Source organism: Peromyscus maniculatus, chromosome 20 (assembly GCF_049852395.1).
Source record: "Peromyscus maniculatus bairdii isolate BWxNUB_F1_BW_parent chromosome 20, HU_Pman_BW_mat_3.1, whole genome shotgun sequence".
NCBI classification, from domain to species: domain Eukaryota; kingdom Metazoa; phylum Chordata; class Mammalia; order Rodentia; family Cricetidae; genus Peromyscus; species Peromyscus maniculatus.
The window spans coordinates 58,380,236-58,395,495 of NC_134871.1; the positions used below are offsets into that span (position 1 = coordinate 58,380,236).

Consider the following 15,260-nt stretch of genomic DNA (forward strand, 5'->3'; position numbering starts at 1 on the left):
CATGTGGCAGAGGGTAGATAAGAAAAATGGGTTAATTTAAAATTAATTAAAATTAGAGCTAGCTAGTAACCAGCCTGAGCTATTGCCTGAGCATTTATAACTAATTCTACATTTCTTTGTGGTTATTTGGGAGCAGCTGCTAAGACACATACAGTAGCCATCTCCCAGACATGAGGAATAGGGGAGAAATATTCCTTATCTTGATTGTGGCCATGTAGACTTGACGTGTAAGAACCCATCCTGCTCTCCAGAGACCTGTCCTTACCATGTGAGTTTTGTTCCATAGTGCACTACAAAAAGAAAGGCATTTCCTAAGCATTAAAAACCATGCCAGGTGGAGGTGGCACACACCTTTAATCCCAGCACTTGGGGGGCAGAGGTAGATGGCTCTCTGAGTTCAATGCTAGCCTGGTCTACAGAGTGCGTTTCCAGGATAGCCAGGGGTAGTTACACAGAGAAACCCCATCTCCAAAGACCAAAACAACAACAAAAACTACCAAATGCCTCAGAAAAGATCTCATGAAAGGTGTGCTAGGACTCTGCTTTTTAAAACACAACGCATTCCTGGGGGAAAATCAAGAACCGATTAAACACAATAGGACAGAAAGATATGCATCCATCTCAAAGTGATCTGTAGACTCAAGACTCTGGTCATTAAACCCCAATGGTGTGTTGTTTGAACTCCAAAAATCCATCCAACTGTGAAATACGTCTGGAGTAACTGCTGGTGTAATGCAATTCCTTACCCCATGGCTGGAAAAGCCAGGTGACTCACTGGTTTCCAGGACACTTTGTTGTCAGGGTCTAAACACACTGGCTTGGTTCGTTCTCAAGGGACACACGTGCCTGATTGACACCGGTTCAAGGAGGAGGAATCCTGTAGGGTGCTGAACCCCATCGCTCATGTGTAAAATTGATCCCTAGATGTGTACTGGCTTTGAAATGGTAGGGAGTGAGGAAACCCCAACTCTAGGAAAAGTAGGGCTCGGTGAGGTGTGTAGAGCCCTAGTGCTGACCCACAAGGCTTTGAGGCAGGATGCTGTGGACTTGCCTGGCACACTTGAAGAAGGAGTTGAGAAAACTAGTCCCATCCATGGGAGAATTTGGCAGCCCAGCTCTCTGTCTGGCTCCTGGTGAAGGAAGTGTGAGGACTGGCAGCAGAAACTGCCTTATGGGAGCTGGCCATGAATCCCGGCAGAGCGCAGGTGCCCTTGTGGAGAGCTTCATGGCTGGCCTTCCTGAGTGGCTCTTGAAACTGAGCATTTTTCTGAGGGCCTTTGCAGTCTTGGCTGGGAAAGTCATCACTGGAACATTAGTTTTTCGGGGGCCCAAGCTCCAGGTGAGCAGAGTTCATCCAGTCCTTGGCCCAGGAGGAACATCTGGGTGATGACGGTGTCCAATGGTGCCAAATATGGTTGATTAGTGAAGCTATGATGCTGTCCAGCAGGCTAACTGTGCCCCTTGAAGGCTGGGAGGGGCCTAGGGACCCCTGTGAGCCTGAATTCCAGCTGAGGCTTCAGAAGAATAGAGGCAACATGACACTACAAGAGGCAACCACAAGAGGCCACAGCTGCAGCAACCAGAAATGCTTGAACAGAAAAACTAAGACACCCAACAGGGATTTGCCTCAGTGCAGGAAAAGACAAAATGATATATGTTGGGGGAGGAGGTGTAGGCAGTGTGCATGATGTGTATGCATGCAGATGGCCTGTCCTCGTAAGGAGAGACTGTCTTGGGGGGGTGTCCTTTGCACTCCTAGATGAAAAGAATTCTTCTAGGTACCCCAAATGTCAGACTGACCGCTCTTCCCCTGGACATTTCCCAAGGTCCTATTGGCCTTAAGCAATTTCAAGGCAGAAGGGACAGGAAGTAGGCTGCTCACTGCTACTGAAAAGTAGTGATGCTTCGCGCCCAGGGGTGACACAGACCCAGTGTGCCCAGCTGCCTGCTGTGTGGAGTCACAAAAGTCTGCCTCAGTGACCCAGGGGCCTTGTCTTCTGTTGGTATCTGGCAGCCGAAAAATATGGATAAGAAAAGCAAATGCCAGTCCTGCTGGTGTGGGACTGAAGGGTCTGGGATTCTCATCACCGGTCCCTTGGTGAGGGGAGTCCTCCAGTGTTGCTTTCAGCAGAAGTGAGCTGGTGTTTAGGATTGAACAGCATCCTATGAACACAGGCTGTGGACAGGCTTGGTCTGTGGATCAATCCCTTTCTGAGGGATGATGTCACTCTATACTCTGGCTATAAGGCTATGGCTACGGTGGATCTAGGCCTGGGCCAAACAGGCCAGAGGCTGAGACAAATGACTGTAGGAATAAAACACTTGCTGAGGGGCTCTGAGCCTGGCATGGATGAAAACTATATAGGTAGTTGTTGGAGCTGGGAGCAGTGGATTCAGGATTCTCTGGGCACCTGCCCTGCCATAGCCCACCAGGCCGTGAGAAGTCAGAACTGCAGTACAGAGCTGGGTGACTCGTGCGGGCAGGACTGGGGTTCCTGGGCCCAGAAATGTGGGGCCTGGCTCTGCCGCAGCTTCCCTATGAGAGTGCAAGCAGGAGTTCCTCACTGGAAATCTCTCATCTCAGGAGTCAGTCTACAGTTCAGGGCTGCTACTTCCAAAGAGGGGGACTCCGGGACCTGAAGACTGTCCCTCAGTTTGCTTCCCTGTCATCTGACTCAGTAGGAAAAAAATTATACCCTGGTTAGACTCCAAGGCTATGAGGCTGAGTTCCCTACACATCCATGTTACTTGCAAAGGCAGCCACCAAATAAGCCAACCTGTCATCTACAACTAGGCTGCTACAATTCCTCCACTTTGGGGTCAGTTCTCACGATGGCCAGGAGAAGGATCCGCCAACAGGAGTGCACAGTCAAGAACATGCAAGACAAGCTGTGTGGGCAGCCACTCTTTTGAGAGAAACAGCGTTCACTCTCTGCCTATCCCAGAGCACGGGATCAAAGGGCCTTGGTCTGGCTTCATTCTGGATGGGCTGGCTTCATCGGGACCTGACAGGTTTAAAGCGTCACCACCTTGGGGCTAGGCATGGGCAGTGACTGTGATATGGTCCCAGTAGCTCCGGCAATTAGGCACACGCTCACGCCACCCTTGCTACATCTTTACCAACCCAAAGAAGACTGTTAATTAGGGGGGCGATGGCTGATGGAAACAGATCTTGGCTGCTCATGTCGTTCTGGGTAACTCAGGCAGAAGCTCATGGTGAAGACAGGCTCTCACTGGGTCCAGGTGGTACTAATCTGCCTTTCACATCCCAGGGGTCGACCTACTATCAGACTATCATTGGCATGGACAGGATTGCCACCTCGCAGCGCAGCCTGGTATCAGCAGAGGCCTCTGTTTAAGAAGATACGGTGGCCCACGGAGGCAAGCCTCCTGCTGCGTTCCTTACAGAGAGGGAGGCCATGATGCCTAGATGTCACCCGACCTCTGTGGTATGCTGACAACATGGGGGTCAGGCCCCTCTCAGGGTAACTCGGAGATGCTCCATTGTGGGCACTCTCTGGCCAGGAGGCACACTGCAGCTTCTGTCTGGACCTGTGAGCTGAAACTGACCTGAGTCGCATCCAGCTTTGCTCACCATAGCAAGCATCCGCACCAAGGCTGACAGCCGCTATGTTAGGCTTTGGGGGGGGCCACACGCGGACTCGGTTACACATTTTGCTTTGTTTTGTTTCCAACCCTTTAAAAACATAAAAAACATTCTTAGTTCATAGACCACACAAAAAAACAGCCCTCAGGTATATTTTGTTTGTCTGAACTGGTCAGAAGTTGAGGTCTTCAAGGGCACTCCAGGCTCCCAGCCACCCACGGGATTCCCGGCATTGTTTGGTGCTGGAATGGTTTCCTCGGGGGTTGGTGCCACATCACCCACCTTCTCCAGGTGAGCTCCTAACTTGCACACATACTACCTGAGCCACCTGGGTGCTTGGACAGATTGACACGGTCCCGGAGTGTGAAGGCTGAGCTCCTGCCCCAACATCTAGCTCCACCGGCCTTTGTCCATCTCATACTCAGTCCCCTTACATGGAAGTTGTGAGTGGGTGACTGAAGAGGAGGCTGAATTTGTAGCTGTGAATATAGGGACCTCCAAAGCCTCAGAGATGTGGAGGGGACGCGTCTCGTTCTTTTTCCTGCAGATGCAATGCCAGCCTGGAAAAATGGCAGAAGTCGTCGTATAGCCCTGGGGCCGCCAGTCCCGGGAGGAAGAGTATCTGGGCCAAGACTACACCCGGAGCCCAGTTCAGTCTTCCCTGAGACGGCCAGAAGAAATACAGCCGACCCATAAGAAACAACGGTTGGAAGCCACTCACTGTCTTGGAGTGGGTCTTTGTGTACATTTTCACCAAAGAAGCCTGGCTAGTGGAATCAGTGGGGAAGCAGATACCCATTACGGAGGCATAACCCTGTGTGCTCAGCTCCTGGCTTTATGCAGCATTGCAGCTTAGGATGCTGATGCATGCATGCATGGCACACATGACAGCCCATAGCTCTGGATTAGTTGAATATCTACATAGAAAAAGCAATGGATGTTGGATGCAGGAATCCTAAATGATCTTCTTATAAAAACTCGGAGCCAGATATTGGGGTAAATGCTCAAAGATCAGAGAGACAAAGGAACAAGCCACAGCCACTTCTCACCTCGCCAGCTCCACAAATCCTCTGAATGCTCCTGAGTCCTCAGCCAAAAGGCTCTCTAGTTCTTGTCTCCTCAGGCTTTATATGCCTTTCTCCACCCAGTCATTTCACTTCCTTTATCAACCTTCCTAGTGCTGGGATTAATGGCATGTGTGCTTCCCAATAGTGAGATTAAAGGTGTGTGCCACCACTGCCTGGCTCTGTTTCTCTCCTAGACTGGATCAATCTCATGTAGCCCAGTGTGGCCTTGAACTTAAAGGTGTACAGTGTGTAAGTTTCAAAGACATCAAAAGAGAGCTTTCAGTTGGTAGTACAAGTTAGGACAGAAAGTGAATAAGGTACAATATTTTGGACTCACCAAAATAGGATAGATAATGGAGTATTTTCTCCGAATTTGTCAAATGTTTATGGACTGGACATTTTTTTTTTTCAAGACAGGGTTTCTCTGTGTAGCTTTGTGCCTTTCCTGGAACTCACTTTGTAGACCAGGCTGGCCTCGAACTCACAGAGATCTGCCTGCCTCTGCCTCCCAAGTGCTGGGATTAAAGGCATGCACCAACCCCGCCTGGCTGGACTGGACATTGTTAATGTAATTATTGATTGTATATATCGCATATAGTTATTGTACTTATTGTATATAGTTTTTCTTATATTAGTTATAACCTTACAATTTTAGACAAAAAAGGGGAAATGTGGTGATATTTTGTTGTACTCTAATAAAACTTGCCTGAAGATTAGAGGACAGAGCCAGCCACAGAGTTAAACATAGAGGTCAGGCAGAGGTGGCGCATACCTTTAATCCTAGCACTGGGAGGCAGAGATCTCTGTGAGTTCAAGGCCACACTGGGCTACATGAGATTGATCCAGTCTAGGAGAGACACAGAGCCAGGCAGTGGTGGCACACACCTTTAACCCCAGTATTTGGGAAGCACACATGCCATTAATCCCAGCACTAGGAAGGTTGAGATAAGAAGTGAAATGGCTGGGCAGAGAAAGGCATATAAGGCCTGAGGAGACAGGAACTAGAGCCCTTCCAGCTGAGGACTCAGGAGCATTCAATCACAGGATTCCTGGAGATAGGATCCCACCTTCCATTCAGCCTGAGGATTGGGTAGTGGTGAGAAGTTTCTCTAATGGCTTGTTCCTTTGTCTCTCTGATCTTCAGGCAAGCTTTATTTCTTAGATTACAAATATCACCACAGATGTTTATTTCCATATTGTACTCTACTCAGACACTCGAAGATAGATGGAATACAGATCTAAGTGTGAAAAGTGAAACAATATAACTTTTAGAAGAAAACAAAAGTATTTCACAATTTTGGATTATATGGACATTTTTCAAAGTGAAAATTGCTAATCATAGGAAAAGTAGATATTGAAATGTGTTGAGTTGAATAATTTCTGTGCATTTAAACATTAAGACAGGGTGATGGTAAAGTGTTTGGTGAGGTGTGTGAGGACTTGAGTTCAGATGTACAGGACAATCTTTTCATGCCCCAGTCCCCATGCTGGGTAAAAAGCCAGGCATAGTGGGACTGGGAGTGGCATAGGGAGAGGCAGAGAGCTCTCCAGAGCAATTTGGCCAGGCAGTCTAGCCAATCAGTGAGTGCTGTGTTTAATGAGATGCCTGGCCTCAAAAAATAAGATAGTCATAGAAGAAACTATCCAAGGTCAACCTCTGGCCTCTATATCCATTCATGTTTATGTGCACCCACATGTGCATATACACAGAGAACACATACACTACACAGAAAATAAAACAAGGGTGGGAGAGGACCCAGAATGTTAAAACAGCAAAAGGCCATCGATAGGCACCCACCAAACAACTGGTGTTCAGAATATGTAAAGAGCTCACACAAATCAACAAGAAGAGGTTAGCAGAAAACATGTCCAGCCAACAGAGTACTTTACAGCCAGCTGTGGTTGTCTACACCTTTAATCCGAGCACTTGGGAGACAGAGGCAGGCGGATCTCTGGGATGTTAAGGCCAGTCTGGTCTACATAGCAACTTCCAGGCCAGCCAGAGCTGTAGAGAGAGAGAGAGACCCTCTTACAAAACAAAAACAAAAACAAAAACAAGGTGGGTGGTGGGTGGGCTGGAGAGATGGCTCAGAGCGTAAGAGCACAGGCTGCTCTTCCAGAGGTCATGAGTTCAATTCCCAGAACCCACATGGTGGCTCACAATTGTCTGTAACTCCAGTCCCAGAGGGCTAACGCCCTCATCTGGCCTCTGTAGGCACCAGGCTTGCATGTTGTGTACAGGCATTCATGGGAGCAAAACATCCGTACACATAAAATACATTTTCAAAAATAAAAAATAGCACTTTACAAAAGTAGGTTCAAATGGGCTATGGAATACTCAGCTTCATTAGCATCAGCGAAATGCAAACTGAAGCCACAAGGTGACTCTGCCAGCACATTGAATGGAACAGCTAAAACAGAGAGAACATCTGCATCATGTAGCACTTGAACCAAATGGGACACATAACACCATGATGAGCTGTAACTGATGATCGACACGACCCACCAATGCTCTTCCTATTGCTAGAGGAAAGCCTACAGCAGTTCTATTTGCAAACATCTGAACTAGAAACAACTAACAATGATATGAAAAAGTAAATTGTCGTTAAGAACCAATTTCTAGCTACACCCAATAAGCCAAATCCAGCTACCATCTACCCAATATCAAACCAAAGTTTGTTTGTTCCTAGACTATTGATAATTGCTTTAGCATACACAAAAATTAAATGATGTCATTCATTCATGATAAGTATGAGGATACAAAAGCTGTATAAAAATTCTGTCTGCATTTAAAATTTATGCTTTTAAGTTTGTGTGTGTGTGTGTGTGTGTGTGTGTGTGTGTGTGTGTGTGTGTGTGTGTTTGAGCACATGTGAATATGTGTGCACTCACATGTGGAGGCTGGAAGTCAACCCCAGGTGTCATTTTTCTTTCTTTCTTCCTTTCTTCCTTTCTTTCTTCCTTCCTTCCTTCCTTCCTTCCTTCCTTCCTTCCTTCCTTCCTTCCTTCCTTCCTTTCTTTCTTTCTTTCTTTCTTTCTTTCTTTCTTTCTTTCTTTCTTTCTTTTGTTTTTGATTTTTTTCCAAGGCAGGGTTTATCTGTGTAACCCTGGCTGTCTTGGAACTCACTCTGTAGACCAGGTTGGCCTTGACCCCAGAGATCCGCCTGCTTCTGCTTCCTGAGTGCTGGGATTAAAGGCATGTGCCACCACCAGCCAGCGATGTATGTCTTTATCTATCTATCTATCTATCTATCTATCTATCTATCTATCTATCTATCTATTTATTTATTGAGCCGAGAGGACTGCCAGGCAATGCCGGACAGCACCTGTGTTTATTTCACAGCCAGCTTACATTCAGTCTTGAAAAACAGAGGTAGAGCAAGGCACAGCACAGGCATTCAGCCACTATCTATCCTGCCTTGTGTCAAGGAGCAGGCAGTCTAATTTTCTATCTCAATGTTCCTCCGGCTTGTGGCTGTTTGTCGTGGTATGCCTAGATTTGTGTCCGTTTATTTACATGTCCTTTTTAAAAGGGGGATTAAACTCAGAGCTTCTTACATGCTGGGCGAGTGCTTTACCAGTCAGCTGTAGTCCTTATAAAGACTCGGAGGACATTTTATCATGCATGAGTTTTGGTAAATTTCCTTTAAATCAGGAGCTAGACAACAAGGATGAGTAAAGCCAGTGCAATTGGAAAAGACCAGGACTTCAGAGGCCTGGGGACTGGGATGGAAGATAAAAGCGATGGTTGTTTACATAATAAACTCAAAAGAATGTACATAAAAGTCATTATAGACAGCGATCGAGTGCAGAACTGGACATAGTAAATGAGTGTCAGTTGCATCCTATGTACCAGTAAAAAACAATGAGAACATTCTCAGAGATGACACCATATGTGGTATTATTAGAGTATCACGTTAACAAAATCTAATCAGAGATGCATAAGATCTCCAGTAGAAGGACTGGAGAGAAGGTTTACTGATTAAATGTGCATACTGCTCTTACAGAGTATAAAAGTGGGTTCCTAGTACCCACATGGGATGGCTCAGAACTACTCTAGCTCCAAGGGATGTGATGCTGCCCTCTTCTGGCCTCTGTGAGCACCTACATACATGCATACATACCTACACATAGACACACATATAACTAAAAAAACAAAATAAAGATTGGGCATGGTATCTCACACCTTTGATCCCAGCACTCTGGAGGCAGAGGCAGGAGGATCTTTGTGAGTTCAAGGCCAGCCTGGGGTACAGAGTGAGTCTGGGGGTAGTTTAGTTGGTAGCTTGCTCATCTAGCATTTAAAAAGGCTTGGGTTTGCTCTCCAGCACTGTATAAAATTGGGCGTTTTGGTTCAGGCAGCAATCCTGGCACTTGGGAGGTAGAGGCAGGAGAATCGGAAGTACAATCTGGAAGAAGATATCCACAGCATATACTGTAAGTACAAACCACCACATAGAAATACATGCAAAGCATCCCTGAAGTGACATTTTGCAGAAGAACAAGAGATGTGTAGCACCAACAGCACACTTTCTTACATCTACCCAGTAAGCGCTAGATCACCGGTGATTTGGTGAGTTCATAAACTTTCCTATATCTTCTTTTTGTTTGTTTGTTTGTTTTTCTGTTGTTTTGTTTGTTTTCTGACAGGGTATCACTATGTGGCTCTAGCTGTCCTGGAACTTGCTATATAGACCAGGCTGGCCTTGAAATCACAGAGCTCCTCCTGCCTCTGCTGCTGGGAACAAAGGTGTGCGTCACCACCTTTGGGGGGTGTGTATTATTTTAAGCACTATTGAAAACAGTTTTTTTTTCTCTCTCTCTCTCTCTCCTCTCTCTCTCTCTCTCTCTCTCTCTCTCTCTCTCTCTCTCTCTCTCTTATCTCCACAAGCTAGCATTTTCAGTGTTCACATACACACAAAACTTGCTGCCAAGCCTGATAACCTGACTTGCGTCCTCAGAACCCACATAGTTGAAAGAGAGAGAGAGAGAGAGAGAGAGAGAGAGAGAGAGAGAGAGAGAGTTCCTGCAAGTTCTTTTCTGACCTCCACACTCTTATGTCATGGTATACATGCCCCTCTCCCAAATAAAAATGTAATAAAAATTTTAAAAGAATGTTGATTGAATACACACACACACACACACACACACACACACACACACACACACACACACACAAGCACGAGGGTTTGGTGGGGGGAGAAATGGGAGGGCGGGAGGAGTTGAGTTCACTGTTTGCAGCTTCTTATTTCATTATAAAAATAACCCAAGGGCTAAGGGTGTAGCTCCGTGGTAGAGTGCTTGCCTTAGGTTCATATAAGCATTAGTTATCAACTTGACCTACCTGGAAAGACCGGAACCTAGGTTGAGATTGGCCTGTGGGCATGTGTGTGTGGGATGCTTTCTCCTAATGGCTAATTGAGGGCCCCAGCCCATTCTGTGCAGTGCCATCTCTGGGGGGGGGGGGCGGGGAGGGAAGGGGAGGTCTGGGCTGTATGAGAAAAACAGCAAAGCAAGGAGGGCGAGCCAGGAAGCAGAATTCTGCCTCAGCTCCTACCTCCAGGATCCCGCTTTCAGCGCTTTCAGTTCCCGCTTCCCTTGAGAACGGACTGGAACCTGTAAGCCAAATAAACCCTCTCCTTCCTCAAGTTGCTTTTGGTCAGTGTTTTATCACAGCGACAGAGAAGTAAAGGAGAACACCCAGCATGTGTGAAGTTCCACCCCAAGCCCTGACTTTAGAAAAACGAGTCAAAACACAATGAGCTGTGCAAGAATGAGAATTGTGACTGACTGGCTTATATACACCTGAGAACAATGACTAGATGAATTAAAGTCTTGGAGAGTGGAATAAAATAATAAAAAAGAAACGAATGAGAATAATTTCAAGGAAAAAGAAAATGGCGATCTAATTAAATATTTGAAATATCATAGATGGTCTAACTAAACAATCGAAACATCGTGTAAACCTGGCATTTCAGGCTGTGTCTTACTCTGGGAGACCCCACTTTGCAAGCAGCTTTTGATTCCATTTTGAGGATGGAGGATGACTTTTAGCACGAGTGGACACATGAGCCATGTCGTCTGTTCAGTACCACCCTCGCAGCACAGACGGACACACGGCTGTCTCCGGCTTCAGAGGCTTCAGCCATGTTCTGTCTCCACTGCTGACATGACCTACTTAAACTGCTGCCTGCTCGTCTTCCTGTTTTCCTGTCGGGACCTAGTTTTGCCCTTTGACCTCCACAGCTGGACTCAGTCCTGTAGCTCAACTCTCACCCTGTATCCGGACTCCAGCTTCTTCCCGGGCTTTGTTTGGTTCCTTATCGTATCAACACAGACTCTGCATCTCTTATGCACCCCTTTGCTTTCGGGCTTCAGGAAACTCTTGAATTGACGGCGCCTTTGAACCCTTTCCCGTCATTCTGCGACATACACGTGTATCGCCACACACATATCAGATATATTTACTATGTGTGATAGGAGAGGTAATATCAGCAATTAAGATTGAAATAAAAGAACAAATATTTGCCTTGACCAGGGTTATCAAGGGTAGCAGAAGTATCTAGCAGGTTGCAGTCAATGAAACAGCCACATTCTGTGAATTTATTGTTAGTTAACAAATTCTGACAGATGTGTTTGTCTGTGTTTCTGACGTAGCAAGCTCATGACAAAAACCCAATGAATCTTTAAATAGCTTAATAGATTTATTCAGATGGTGATTTTTAAGGTGAGTAGTATTTCTATAAAATGAGCATAATTTATAAACTTAAAACAATTCTATCAAAAGATACCGTTTACAAAGAAAATATACAGAGAAAGAAATCTGCCAAAAAAGAGCAAGGAAAATTTTAGTGTAGGGTCCAGAGAGGTGTCTTAGTGTGTGGAGGCACTTGCCACTAAGCCTGATGACCTGACTTTGATCCCCAGAACCCACATGATGGAAGGAGAGAACTGACTCCCATGAGTTGGCCTCTGACCTTAATGCACACACACACTACATAATTAAATGTCACTTTAAAAGTTTAGGAGTTTAGGGGCTGGAGAGATGGCTCAGCAGTTAAGAGCACTGGCTGCTCTTGCAGAGGACCCAGCACACACATGGTGGTTCAGTTCCCAGCACCCACATGGTGGATTACAACCATCCATAACCCAGTTCTAGGGATCCAATGATCTCTTCTGACCTTCACAGGCACCAGGCACGTACATGCTGCACATACATACGTGTAGGCAAAACACTCAAATATATAAAATACTCATCTTTTTAATATTTTTTGAAATATAGGTGTTTAAAGGAAGATACTGAAGGATGAGCAAATGAAAAGAGACACCACATTCATGGATTGTAAGGCTCAGTGTGATAAAGAAGCCAGCTCTACCCAAACTGATGTACAAATTCCACTTGATGCCCTCCAAAAATTCTAATAGTTTTCCCTCTTGGTGTTTGTTTGCTAGTAATAGCCCGATTCTACAATGTGTATGGAGGTACCAGTCATACCAGCTCAGCCGTTTCCGAGGGAACAAGATGAAGAGGTTTGCATAAATCAGAAAGGCCACAGCATGAAGACACTGTGGCATCGATCTAAGAGAGATGAGTAAACCACTGAGGCAGACTGGCACAGGCAGGGACGGGCCTGTGTATGTGGGCAGAGACCATGAGGTAGAGGTGACCACACAAAGGGGGAAGGATTTCCAGAGGGGTTTGTTGGGAAATCTATTTGATCTTGCCTCATGCTAACGATGATCCAATTCTAGCAGATGCTTTACTAGCAGATACTCCTGGGTTACTGTTATGATCCTGAGTCCTTCATTAACAAACCAAAAAAAAAAAATCACCAAATTTAGAGATGTTGGTTAAATTGATTGTATTACAGTTAAGATGTTTTTACATAAAAAGAAAATACTACAAAGGGGTGAAAAGACAAGTTATAGGGTAGGAAATATTTGCAACAAAAAACAATGGAAAAAAGGGGAGTCTCTAACAGAAAGTATGACAAGTAAGAGGGAGTGGGACTCGGGATTCTTTGGATGCAAATCCAGAACTTTACAGAAAAAACCAAAGTGGTTGCTAAACATGTGGCAATTGCTAATTTTCATTTCACTGTCCAGTGGAAACATACAAGAAGCCCACTAACACTTTACAAGAGGCAAGAGCGTCCGTGACAGCAGCAATAGCCACCTTGGGGGCTGGCCAGAGTGCTAATCGGCACAATCTACACCTGCAATGCGGTGAGATGGGGTGAAGCATCCCCCCCCCCCCAGATTTATGTCCACCCAGAACCTTTCCTGTCTGGAAATAGAGTCTCTACTGATGTCATCACTGAATGATGTCATGCTAAAGTGTGGGTGGGAGTCTGACACGACGATTGCTATCCTTCTTGGAGTGAGTCCTAAGCAGACCCGCGGGAGGAATAGGCCTGTGTGAAGACTGACACAGGATGTGGTCACCAGTCACCAGAGATCACTGGCAGACACCGGGAACTGCAGGAGGGGAAACCCTCTCTAGAGTCCTCAAAAGCATGGTCTTGCTGACCTGACTTTTAGGGATACACCTCCCCTTTTAGTACCAGTGTGTGGTTCACTGTTACACCACTTGTTAGATAGCGCTATTTTTTTTTTTCTGTTGACGTTTCTCCACAGAAAGAGGTCTCTAGGTGTGTATAGCCAGATGGTTCCTAGAGATACTTTTACATAGTTACCCATACGGGACAGCCAGGCATAGGCATGGGAGCTGACACAGATGCTCTTCCCACCCAGAGCCTCTACAGGCAGCACACACCTGTGTGCCCAGCAAGTGCCAAGCACCCGCCACATATCACATTCGCCATCCTTGGCATTAGGGTGTAGTTGCAAAGGTGGCAGCCAAAGCTGGTGCTCCAGGCCTTCCCATCCAGGGACACAGACGGCAGGTGGGCAAGGAGGGCTATGGCGAGGACCAGGCAGCTGGGAGGCAGTGGGAGAGGTGGACTAACTAGGCAGCGGGATACAGCGTGGGGTCCGAGTCTACGTCAACAGAGAAAGGTGGGGACCCGGTCTGACATGCTCTGAGCCAGTGCCAGAGAACAGGCGGCACGTGGAGCCCCGGGGTGCAGACACAGCCAGCCACCTCACCCTGAGCTACAACTCTGCCAGCTCCATCAGAGTCTTCAGGAGATCGTGTGCAAGAGCCCAGCAATCCCCCGACACACCTTGCCTATCCATGCCACTTGACGCTGTCCGAACACTATATAACCCATCCCTAGATCTCTGCCTCCACCTTAGAGGAAGCAAGCACTAAGTACTACTGAGGGGACCCCACTGGGACTGTTGCAAAAGGACCCCACTATGATGCTCGCCTTGGCCGGCACTATACCAGAAACCTGAGTGCCTGAACAAGTCAGTGCCCCCCCACCCCACCCCCTATATCCCACCCCTACTTGTGAGCTCAGGTTGAAGATCCTCTCAGGGGACACCCCTCATCCAACCCTGTGTCCTGTTCTGGAGGATGCAGCTCGAAGGTCTTCTTTGAGGATTGGGATGGAGCCAGAATCCCTCAAATATGATGGGACGACAAGGCACAGGCTCCCCACGGTTACCTGATGCTCTGGGTGGTGGAGACTGGGGCTTCCCCGTGGTTTTCGTATTCTGCAGCACCGGGGCAGTGTGCCGTACACTTGTTAAGTTTGGATCCGAGTGTTTAGTGGATTGGGCTCTGGTAAAAACGCTTTTGGGGGCCTTACTGTCTCCATCTTGACCGTTACTAACCGAGAATGCGTAAGTGGGCTTTGCTTGACCTCTGCCCTCAGCAGCCGTTACTGGCACAGACCAGGTGGCTGAAAGTACCTTTGCTTCTTCCCGTTTCCAGTCCTGCCGAAGGCTCATTCGGGAGGGTCCGACGGCTGCATCCAGTAGAGCCCGGGGGCTGCGCACTTTGAGCGTGGTATCTGAGAACGAGTCTGTGAAGCTGAGGTTGGTGATGGGGGGCATTTGCTTCTTGGGTTTCTTCACACTGATCCCTTCCACACAGAGGTCAGACCCGTTGAACGGCGGCAGCTCCACGGCGGGCTGTGAGAAGAGGGAGCAGGTCAGGATCACCCCCCTGGCCCAGAGAGTCACCTGGCTGGCCCCACACCGAGCCACCTGCCATGCCTTGGAAGCGTTGGCTGTTTCTTCTTCAAGGCCCGGGTGCTCGCTGGGCCCTTCCTCCAGGTCTTGGGGCTCAACCCACAGGGCAGGCAGGAGTCCAGAGGCAAAAGCCTCAGCGTGGATGTGGAGCCTGCTAGACCATCCCACAGGGAGGCCACTGGAGAGACTTCAGAAACAGAATAGGGGGCCTCTGGAGAGAAAGAATCTAAAAGGGGCTGTGGAACCTCCCCAGATACTCAGGCAGGGGCCTCTCCCATTACCCATATGGTTGGTTGGGATATGGAAAAATGACAGGTAGGACAACTAGATTGTAAAGGCCACAGGGCCTAAGTGACAAGGCTGACAAGACCCCATGTCTAGAGTAAACCTTTGCCTTGATGCACACAGGAGGCTGAGTTTGGGGCAGATCAGGCAGATCTACATCGCCCACACCCAAGAGACTGGATTTGTGTCCCGACTGCCTG

General features: G+C 47.3%; 1 protein-coding gene across 15 annotated transcripts in view; it reads right to left on the minus strand.

The window, feature by feature from the left end:
- Positions 1 to 15,260, minus strand: part of Ttll8 (tubulin tyrosine ligase like 8) — a 76,797-nt gene that overhangs the window by 19,172 nt on the left and 42,365 nt on the right. For 4 of the 15 annotated variants that reach the window (XM_076556549.1, XM_042264620.2, XM_076556550.1 and 1 more), the window contains exon 13: positions 14,494 to 14,715. In XM_076556549.1, the coding sequence (XP_076412664.1) occupies positions 14,494 to 14,715 (222 nt within the window). Of the gene's footprint in view, positions 1 to 3,288; positions 3,698 to 3,751; positions 4,168 to 12,519; positions 14,716 to 15,260 lie in introns of those variants that run through there. The other 11 variants (XM_076556548.1, XM_042264619.2, XM_076556551.1 and 8 more) reach the window with 5 other exon arrangements.